The sequence below is a fragment of the Cucurbita pepo genome, chromosome LG02 (assembly GCF_002806865.2).
Source record: "Cucurbita pepo subsp. pepo cultivar mu-cu-16 chromosome LG02, ASM280686v2, whole genome shotgun sequence".
Taxonomy (NCBI): domain Eukaryota; kingdom Viridiplantae; phylum Streptophyta; class Magnoliopsida; order Cucurbitales; family Cucurbitaceae; genus Cucurbita; species Cucurbita pepo.
In genome coordinates, this window is record NC_036639.1 from 4,392,346 (window position 1) to 4,403,132 (window position 10,787).

Sequence of the window (10,787 nt, forward strand, 5' to 3'; positions counted from 1 at the left end):
CCGACAATAAACTGAAAAGTAGTGTTACTGCACAACTGTACTGTTAAGATTATTATGAAAGACTAACAATATTTGACATTGATAACAGATGTTAGTGATGCACTGTGAGTTGTAAATGTTTGACCTTTGAGCTTGTGAGATCCCACGCTAGTTGGAGAGAGAAACAAAACATTACTTATAAGGAACGGATTAAAGCGGACACTATCTGATAACGGTGTGCCTAGACCATTACAAATGGTGTTAGAGAAGTGTGCCAACAAGGACCTTGGCTCCTAAGAAGAGGTCAGTTTATTTCTTATAAGGGTGTGGAAACCGAATAAGTAAAAAACAAAAAAAACCCGAATAGTAAACAACGGAAGAAAGGAGGGAGCAACGATACTCTTTGTAGTAATTCAAAAAGTATACATAAAACAAGACTTAATAGTGTATCATGAGTTCATGCTCCTACACCTTTTGAATCCAAAGATTATGCATATGAAAAGTTAGAACAACATAGCACTAATTTCTTTCCACTCTAATGCTAATCAAAATCAAATGCAGACTAAAAATTCCCAAACAATTTCTCAGCCTACATAGCCAAAGTGGGATTCTTCAAAAAGAGACGAGGTTTTGAAAGGGAAGGAGGAGGAAAAAACACCCAGATGTTAGAATTTGAGTACTAAAAAGAACAAACCAAAATTTGCCCTCTTCTCTCTCCCCCACAAGCTCAACAATCCCTGTAAATGGGTATGAGGGAGAGGGCTTCAAAAGAGGAAAAAGCTGCCCCACTACCATTTTCCGTAGTTTAGTTACAATCATACAAAAGACCAACCCAAACCCTCTCTCTCTCTCCTTCTTTTCCTTTTTATTGTTTATTTTTTCACCTCTTCACTGTATGTCTCTTAAAGATTACAAAACCTGCTTATTTGGGACAAACAAGAGGAGATAGAAGAAGGGGAGGAGGAAAACCTTAGAAGAAGTTGAAATTAATGGATGAAGAAGAAGTATTCTAGTTTTCTTTTGTGTGGTGGAGAAAACCCTTGAATCAAAAACCAAGATAATACACAGAACTTGGTTTGTTTCAAGGTTTTTTCAGGGGGAGCGAAGAGGGGTCGCATAAAAAGGGCCGCAGTGAGAGACAGAGATGGTGGGCTCAGGATCATCAGACAGGAGCAAAGAAGCTGTTGGGATGATGGCCCTTCATGAGGCCCTCAGAAGCGTCTGTCTCAGTTCAGACTGGACTTACTCTGTTTTCTGGACCATCCGCCCTCGTCCGTATGTTATTCACTCTCTATTTCTCTCTATTTCTCTATATTTCCCTCTATTTCCCTCTATTTCTCTCTGTTTCTTCCGTTTTGTTTGTTGACCCATTTTTTCTCTAATGGGGTTTCTTCCATTTTCATCAGAAGGGTCAGAGGAGGCAATGGATGCAAAGTTGGGGACGACAATGGCAGCTTGTAAGCCTAACCCTTCATTTTCATTCCTCTGTAAACTGTGGCATTGTTCATGTTCATTTTCTTGCACTGGATTTTGTGAAGGATGTTAATGTGGGAAGATGGGTTTTGCCGTGGGAGAGCTGCAGAGTGCTTGGAGGAGATTGATGGGGATGATCCTGTTAGAAAGGCCTTCAGCAAAATGTCCATTCAATTATATAATTATGGAGAAGGGTGGGTACTGGGTAGGTGTTTGTTTGTTTGTTTGTTTGTTTGTTTGGCTGTTTGGTTTGTAGGATTGTTTTATGTTTTGGAGAGGATCATAAGGCTTCTTGTGCTCATGTTCTTGTTTCCTGATTGGATTGATTGATTGATTCGGACAGGCTGATGGGGAAAGTTGCATCAGATAAGTGCCATAAATGGGTTTTCAAAGAACCTACAGAATGCGAGCCAAACATTTCAAATTACTGGCAAAGTTCATTTGATGCTGTATGAGAAACAAAGAACAAGCTAGTTTTTCTGAAAGATTTTGATTATCCCACCTTGTTTTCTTTAGAGTTTCGCCATTTGATCTTAGATATCAGAAGTTTGATGGGTTGTTTTTGTTTTCTTTGATTGCTATCTACCTTGCAGCTTCCTCCTGAGTGGACTGATCAGTTTGATTCTGGAATTCAGGTGAGTTTTTCGCAATCTTAATGGCGTTTTTCATGATCTAATCTTCCCATTGAACCCTTTTGTGTTTGAATCAGACTATTGCTGTTATTCAAGCTGGACATGGCCTCCTTCAGCTTGGTTCCTGCAAGACTGTGAGTTCTTTATCTGTTCTTTCACCCTTACTGTTTGGTTGCTGTTTTCGAACGGTTGATGGTCGTGTTAATACTCGAACGTGCGTATGAGAGTGTTAAGAATAGCAATGTTTGTGTATATTTGTATTCAGATACCAGAAGATCTGCATTTTGTGCTGAGAATGAGGCATACTTTTGAATCTATTGGGTACCGATCTGGTTTTTATTTGAATCAACTCTTTTCTTCAAATAGAAACTCATCTTCTTCTCCAATGGCTTCAAAGCAATCAGCCATTCCCCTTCACCCTCCTCCCAATCTCCTCAATTGGGCACAAAGGCCAATTCCATCTCCTCCAACTTCTCTGCTTCCTTCACCCAACTTCCACACTTCGAATAGGCTCGGTTACCCGCAGTCGAAAGACGAGACGCACATGTTTCTGTTGCCACATTCCTCCGAGGCTCGAATGGAAGACGTGATGGGAGATCATGACAATGATATCAAATGGCCTAATGGGTTGTCCTTGTTCAATGCTCTCACGGGACGAGCCGATGATGCTAAGCTTTTGTTTAATCCGGAGAGCTTAGGAACCAAACCTGATCAAACTCACCTCCCTTTGATTCATGAACCGAATAACGCGAACCCGAACTCGGATCCTATGCACAACACGAATGGAGGTAACCCAAACGAGTTCTTGAGCTTAGACAGCCAATCTGAGAGTGCTAGGAAGATGGAAAACAAGTTCAAGAGAAGCTTTACTTTGCCTGCAAGAATGAGTTCATCTTCATCTTCGACTTCGCTCGACCACCATCCGCATCAATCAGTCGAATATCGTAACTCGGAGCAGGCGGGTATGTACCCGGACATAATGGAGACATACTTGGAATGAAGTTGGAAGCAAAGAGGGGCTGCTAGTTCAGTAGAAACATAGTGTTCTAAGTTTGTATTTAGGCAAAGCTTTCTGGTTTTCCTTTGTTTGGTGTTTTGCTCATTCTATCCAGTTTGTGATTCTGCTATTGCCTTTAAATTTCAGTGAGTTTCACTTGGATGTTCATTTCTTTGTAGTTTCATCTCAATACATATATGTCTTTCTTCCGGTTTCTGTAACAGCTCAAGCCTATAGCTAATCAATATTGTCCGTTTTAACTCGTTACGTATTGCTATCAGCCTTACAGTTTTAAAACGCGTCTACTAGTATGGGGCAGTTTCTATAACAGCCCAAGCCTACAGCTAACAAATATTGTCCATTTTGGCCCACGAGGTTTCTACACACTTATAAAAGAATGCTTTGTTTCTCCCTCCAACCGACGTGGGATTTCACATAACAATCAACTTAAAGCCGGACAAAACTTAATATTTTCAAGTGGGGTTTTGTTTTTGCATATTTCTAGTTTGACCAACAAATAAGTCGAACTTACACGATACTTTTAATCGGGTGGGGTGTAATCTACAGCATTTCATTGTTTTTTCTTCTAAAAGACACGGTTGGCTGACACGAGTATAATTTAATCGGTAATTTTAGTGTGAATACTGTTTTTTATATTTATAATATAAAAATTATAAGAAAATTAGAGGGACAGAGTGTCCAAAAAGTTTGACTTGGTCAAAGGTTAGCATATAATAAGGAACATGTCTCCCATTGTGATTGAACTTTTATGTCAAATATGTCTTTTCAATTAAATAATATAGCTAAATAAATTTTGTCAATATACATTAAAATTTCAAAGTTTTTGAATTATTCAGATCTCTTTTGACAATTATTTATTTAATTTTTTTGGGGTCAAAATTCAAAGGGATTGTTGGATTTCACAAATTTGTTTTTAATTTTACAAAATACATTTTTTTTTCTTTATTTCTTTATTTTTTTATTACAAAAATTCCACCTTATTATAAGATCCATTTAGATGAAATAAAAATGGACAAATTTTTTTACAATTTTTTCAATAATGATAAAAAAATATATATTAAATTACAAATTCAGTCTAAAAAATGTCTAATACGTCCCTATATTAAACTTTGTCTTCAAACTTGATGGTACTAATCATATTAAATATTTTTAAAATTAATGAATCTATCCTATAAATTTTAATTTTGGAACTTAATTCAATTTAATGTTTAATAAATTCATAATTTTTTTTAAAATGTGAAAGATTATTTCACCCTCCACGATAGAATCATTGGGTTTTGTTTTTGGACAGTAAATAGTAAATAAAAAGTTGTATTTTTTTTTTTAGGCCCAAGCTATTCTCTAGCTGTGTGTGCTGTNAAAAAAAAAAAAAAAAAAAAAAAAAAAAAAAAAAACAGACAACATTAGTAATTTTGATGGGTCCTAAACCTATATTCTACCAGTAGCCCTCTCTAATGGAAGCTTCTTCTTCAAGTTCTTCATGAAAAATATCTTATTTATTTATTTATTATTTTTTTTTAAAAAAAAGAGATTTAATGCCCCAAAATTTGAGATTGCAATGTTAATGGACTTTCAAGTTTGATTTTGAAGGAATTTGTTTGTTTGTTTGTTTTTTTGAGCAAAAATGTTTTTAGTGTTAAGTTATAGATTGTAATGACCTAGATCCACCGTTAGGAGATATTGTATTTTTTGTGCATTAAAACGCGTCTGTTACCGGAAGATTTCGACATCATTATAAATGATGTTTTGTTCTCCTCTCCAACTAATGTGGGACATCACAATCCACCCCCTTCGAGACCGCGTCCCTTTCTCCAATCAATGTGGGACTGCTACCAAATCAACCTCCCTTCGGGGCCCAGCGTCCTTACTAACACACTGCCTTGTGTGTACCCCCTTGATGAACAGCGAGAAGAGTGACACATCATCCGGGGTCTGGCTCTGATACCAACTATAACAACCCGAAATTTTCTACTTAGTTTAAGGTCGCAACTGTATACATATCATAAGCATGAATGCGAAAATACTTCATTTAAACTTTTATAAAACATAACCTTCCGCTTAAAACATAGGTATGGACTTACGTGTTTTGAAAACACTTTTATCAAAACGACACAACAAAAAAATAAATAAACGTTTAAATTAAAAACATCCTATTCTAGCCTAAGATTAAGAAAATAAATGCGACTACCCTATGCATGTGTTATGACCTCGAGTTGCGATATCGTCGTCTGTCGTACATGAATGTCTTGCCTTAATCTGAAATAAATGTAGCAAGTGACTTGAGTATTTGAAGGGGTTGACTTACTGATTATCTTCGTATCATTATTTAATAAAATTAGTTCGAGCGTGAATATGTTTGCTTGAAAGCTCATGGATATAGAAAAATAACATGAAACTTAGTTAATAATTTTTAGCCTACGAGTGTTTAAATGACTTAGAATCCAATCAATCACGACTGCATAATCTAAACCATAAGAATTGAGTTGAGTTAAAATTTGTAGGTTTAGGTTAAGTTGAATTTTTTTTAAAACAATAAATTTGGATCCATTCACGAGTGAGTTGACATTTTTTCTGTTGGATGAATATGACACTCGACCAACCTGAAAATAGTATTATAATTCAACCTGAAAATAACTATTGTTTTTAATATATAATTTAACAAAAATATATTTAATTTATAAAGTGAAATATTAATTTTTTTTTCAATATTAAAATTTCAGATAGGATGAAAAACATAAAAAAAATTTCATTTTCTAAAACGATGAGAGGGTTCAATCATTACCAAGAAATTAAATAGTGTTCCTAAGAAATTTTGGTATTGTTGGATTGTAAACTCATCGATCTCTCTGAAATACAACATTAAAAAACATGAGATTATTATTTTGGAATGATTTCGTAATTGATTCCAAACCGATTCATTAAGCCTTGAAATCACATTCCATAAACTCATCATCAACATCATTACCAAAGCAGAGAGATGGAGAGATCATCAGATCATTTGAACAAACGCCAAGAACAACAATGAAGAAAAGAAAATTCCAGAAATCAAGAGATGAAAACCGGATGAATCAGCGAGCAAAACAGCCATAATCCTCAAGAAATTAAATAAATACATTCATATCAATAATTCAATAACTCTTCGGTTTCGTCAATTTCGTCTTCCTCATCACAATCTCATCCTTTCTCGATGGTTCGATCGCATGGCATTCTTTACAAACCAGAATAATCCACCGGAAAACCTTCCTTCCGAACCACATATTCTTCTTCTTCTTCTTCTTCTTCTTTTTCTTCTTCCTCGCCGTCGTCTTCTCTGTTCGCTTTTTGTTCCGCCTCAAATCCGATTTTCCCCCAATTTTCTCCACGGCCTTCTTCCTCCTCGAATTCTCCCGGCTCAGCGTCGTCGGAACCGGAACCGACGCGATGAACTGCCATCTCTGAGACGATCCGTACACTTGAGCGGAAACAGAAGATTTCGGAGATTTCTTCTGATGCGAAGAGAATCTGGAGGATCTGTCGACATTATTACTTTCGCTCGAACTCGTCCTCGCGCTAGTACTGCTACCGCAACTGCTACTGCTCCTACTATTAGTGCTATTACTCCGCGACGACATGATCGAGTCCTTACTCCCGACGCTACTCGTCCGATCGACAGCGTAAACACCAATCGGTTGCGGCGGAAAAGAGTGAGGCAAAAGACGACCGTTCACGAACAGATGATCCGCCGGCGAGTTGTTGAAAGTGGAAGGAGAATCTGGAGTAATGGATCCGAATTCGAAATCGGAATCCTGATCCTGATCCTGAACCGGAGTGCTCGGGAACGAGAAGATCTCGCCGGAGGAGCTCTGTTCCCTGCGAGACTCCATCGGTAAGGGTAAAATTGTGAATTAATTTTGATTTTTCCTTTCTATGAGTTCATTTCGTTTGCATGAAATTGGTTTGCACACAACATTTGTGTGATATATATATATATATTGGGAAGGGTAGAGATCCGATGCGGTGAGGAGGATGGAGAGGGTACACGTGGAAGGATCTAGAGCGTTGAATGAGAAGATAGTGATGTGAATGATGGAGATGTGGTGGCCAAAGTGAGCGTTTAAAGAGGAAGCAATGAGGATGAGTGGTGGGGAAGGGGAGACAAGAAGTCTAATATATGTCTATAAGAAGTTTTGATGATGAGTCATCACTAGGTCAAACTCTTCCCAATCAATCATCTTTCTCCCATCTTTGACGACGGTTTACAACATCGAGTTTATCGAGCATTAAGAAAATAGATTTTGAGAGGTAAGTTCAGGACAATCGTGTGACAGACTTGAATACTCGAGTTTCTATTTCAGGGTTTAGGGTTGGCCTGTTACGTATCGTCATTAGCCTCATAGTTTCAAGGAGTAGTTTTCACACCCTTATAAAAAATGCTTCTGTCATGTCCCACATTGGTTGGGAGGAGAAAAAAAACACTCTTTATAAGGGTGTGGAAACCTTCCCCTAGCAAACGCGTTTTAAAGCCCGAAAGGGAAAGCCTAAAGAGGATAATATTTGCTAGTGGTGGATCTGGGTCGTTACAGCTTCAACCCCATTTCCAATCAATGTGAGATCGTCGTTACAGCCCAAACCCACGAACAATATATGTTTGCAATGGACCTAAACGGTTACGAGTAGAGTGTACCAAAAAGAAGAGGAGGAATAGGTAGTGGAGAATTAGATTAGATATGATGTTATGAATGAAAGCATATTAGAAAAAGAATCCAATATAGCTTTAATGTTTGACCCACATGTTTGTTTCACTAAGTACACAACTCCCAATAAAATTCCCTGTTTTAATAAACACCAAAGTAAAGCAAGCTTAAAGGGCGAGAGGGCTTTAGTTTAAGGGGTTAGAGGAGAGGAGAAGTGGACCAAGGGCACTCAAGTAATGGCATATTGGAGTGTTGGGTCTTTTACAAACCCAATGAATGAGGCTTGGAAACCCTCACTTCAAAGACTTCATACAATAATTGGGTTCAATTTCATTACTTGCATAAACAATGGGACAAAGCAAGAGTTTCAAATATAAGTTTGTCTCCCATATGCCTTCCCCAAGCTTCAACCCTAATCAATATCATCACCACACCCTATGCCTTAGGGACCATTCATTTCTTTTTCCCCAAAAAGGATCTAAAACGTTCCACCCTCCATATGCACACTTCCAATAATTTACACGAGATAATCACACTTCCTAACATTTTTTAGACTCCGAGATGTTCATTTAACCCATGGAAACCTATCTCATCCTGCAACGACCCAGATTCACCGTTAGCAGATATTGTCCTTTTTAAGCTTTTCCTTTCGGACTTCACTTCAAGGGTTTAAAATGCGTCCTCTCTTAAAAATTATGTTCATAAAACATTATGTTATATTTTTGTTTATGAAATATTATTCTTTACACTTTTTAGTAGAAATTCGATCCTCACAAATTTTTCGCAAATTCATGAAAATAAATAGAAAATTTCACAAGAATGTAGATTGAAATAGGAGATTAGAACCTTGCCCTATGAACATGTGGACATCTCTAGTAACATCAGGATCCTATTAAATCCGAGTTTCAATTTCATAGGATTTTTTTACCGAGGATTAAATTTGTAATTTACCCATTATAATTCACACACACAGTAGTTTAATTGATTTGGCTTGGTTAATACTCTTTATTTAAAATCAAGTGGTTAGGGGTGAATAAATACTCATTTTAATTTAGTATAAAGTTTTATGAAAGTACCTCTAGTGTTTTATTCATCATAACATTATTCTTGCTTATGTGGTTGGCAGAGAAAAAGGCAGCACTCAATTTAGTAATTATAAAACTTGAGTGCATTAAATGCAATTTTTTTTTCTTTACAAAATTGCTAATTGGTCCTTTTTGGGGGCTCAAAATGTCAATGTGGNAAAAAAAAAAAAAAAAAAAAAAAAAAAGTGTAGTTAGAGTGATCATAAAGCCTGTCCCAAGATGATTTTTTTACAAGCAAATGCTTTATTTTTTTTTAACTTTTTCGTAGGAATCGACTCTTATCTTAGATTATCCGCTTCATCTCTAGAGCTGCTCGTTGGAACGAGGATAGTAGATCTAGGCAACGACCAAGAACTCGAAGTAAGATCGTAGGTATTTAGACTTGGATTATCTTCAAGATCCTAGAATGATATTAAGTTCTAATATTTGAAAATGATAATCTACAAGAATGAAACTCGACTGAGAATTCAGAAGTTTCAATGCGTTTATTACCGGCTACCTTGGGTATGAGGTCTATCACTCCAATGAAGAAAGTAATTTCATTTGTTTATGAGTTAAGAATGGTAAAAATGATACGAAACAATAGAGTGGTGTGATTACACTTTGAACAGAATTACACAAATAGACATTTACGTTGTTCAAAGAGAGGAAGTTCCCCTAAATCCACGGGTAGCAACTAATCACTAATAATCAGAGTGTTACAAGTGAATACCTCACTATTAATACGTCACGACACACAAAACTCTCTCAAATTTTGATATCAAATTCCGCCTAGACAAGACAATTGTTTGAATCATCAAATTCTTTGATGAGAGCTCAAAATATAATAGGTATACTAAACCAAGCTCCTTGTGAGCTTTTCTTTCATGCATGGGGGGAACCCAAATAGATTCAGCTATGAATTTCACTCCCTTTCTGGGTTTTGAAATCCTTCAAAAACAAAGCTATGCATGCTAAATTTGATAACCAAAGGATTCAATATTTAAGTACAAACACCAATCTACATTCAAACACATAACAAGAAATCTAAGAACATAATGAACATGAAGAATCAAAACGAGCATGTTTTGAGACTCCCCATTTCCTCCATGCTTCTATACTCACTAGTGTCCATCACATTCTCATTTGCCTCTGCAATCACCGTCTCCTTCACCTTCTCCGCCTTCCCTGTCGCCGCATCATACGCCCTCTCTTCTCTACTTTCTGCCCCTCCTCCCGTCGTCTCCCTCGCTTTCGCCGCCGATTCTACATTACTACCCACCCTTCTCATGTGGGAAAGGTAAGATGTGGCGGCGGCGGAGGAAGAAGGAAGGCGGCGTTGAAACAGAGGGTTTGAGATGGACAAAGCAATGGACCTGATGAAGGACCCCATTTTTGGACCCATGTAGGATTGGTATGAATCGGTGGGCTTTTCTTCGCTTTAGGGATTGGGCTTTTATGAACACAATTTTTAACCAACGTGGACGTTTTATTCTGCCACACGTTCGGCCTCACCAAAATGTACACTCATTTCACCTACACGTGTGTCTAATACGTGGCTTTTACTTTCTTAAATTAAATTAAATATCCAAAATTCAAAATTATCCATCCAAAAATACTTTCACATTAATTTAATCTAAAAAATATATATATAAAAAAGGGAAAGTACAAAAAAGCCAATATCTGTTAGCGGTGACTTGGGTGGTTACAAATATTATCAGAGTCAGACATCGAGTTGTGTGCCGACTAGGATGCTGTACCTCAAAAAGGTGGATTGTGAAATCCAATATTACTTATTGTTGGATGATAGAAGTCTCACATCTGTTAATTTAGGGAATGATCATGGTTTTATAAACAAAGAATACTCTTTCCATTCGTATGAGGCATTTTGGGGAAGCCCAAAGTAAAGCTATGAGAGCTTATGCTCAAAGTGGACAATATCATACCA

The 10,787-nt window shown here is 37.0% G+C and overlaps 2 protein-coding genes across 2 annotated transcripts; one reads left to right on the forward strand and one right to left on the reverse strand.

The window, feature by feature from the left end:
- The first annotated feature begins 817 nt into the window (after positions 1 to 817).
- Positions 818 to 3,297, forward strand: LOC111789251 (protein RICE SALT SENSITIVE 3-like). The gene is made up of 7 exons (XM_023669967.1): positions 818 to 1,254; positions 1,386 to 1,436; positions 1,518 to 1,646; positions 1,796 to 1,901; positions 2,046 to 2,087; positions 2,162 to 2,218; positions 2,350 to 3,297. The coding sequence occupies exons 1-7, from the start codon at positions 1,124 to 1,126 to the stop codon at positions 3,082 to 3,084; spliced, it is 1,251 nt and encodes a 416-aa protein (XP_023525735.1). The 5' UTR covers positions 818 to 1,123; the 3' UTR covers positions 3,085 to 3,297.
- Positions 3,298 to 6,001: 2,704 nt separating this feature from the next.
- On the reverse strand, positions 6,002 to 7,038 carry LOC111788964 (pre-mRNA-splicing factor CWC22 homolog). The gene has a single exon (XM_023669568.1). The coding sequence runs from the start codon at positions 6,963 to 6,965 to the stop codon at positions 6,231 to 6,233; it is 735 nt and encodes a 244-aa protein (XP_023525336.1). The 5' UTR covers positions 6,966 to 7,038; the 3' UTR covers positions 6,002 to 6,230.
- Between the last annotated feature and the right edge of the window lie 3,749 nt (positions 7,039 to 10,787).

Bases quoted from the DNA above. Each gene is read 5' to 3' on its own strand.
- LOC111789251 (XM_023669967.1), top strand. From the start codon at position 1,124: ATGGTGGGCTCAGGATCATCAGACAGGAGCAAAGAAGCTGTTGGGATG. The intron at 1,902-2,045 runs GTATGAGAAACA...TCTACCTTGCAG, and splicing joins GGCAAAGTTCATTTGATGCT to CTTCCTCCTGAGTGGACTGA. The intron at 2,219-2,349 runs GTGAGTTCTTTA...ATTTGTATTCAG, and splicing joins AGCTTGGTTCCTGCAAGACT to ATACCAGAAGATCTGCATTT.
- LOC111788964 (XM_023669568.1), bottom strand. From the start codon at position 6,965: ATGGAGTCTCGCAGGGAACAGAGCTCCTCCGGCGAGATCTTCTCGTTC.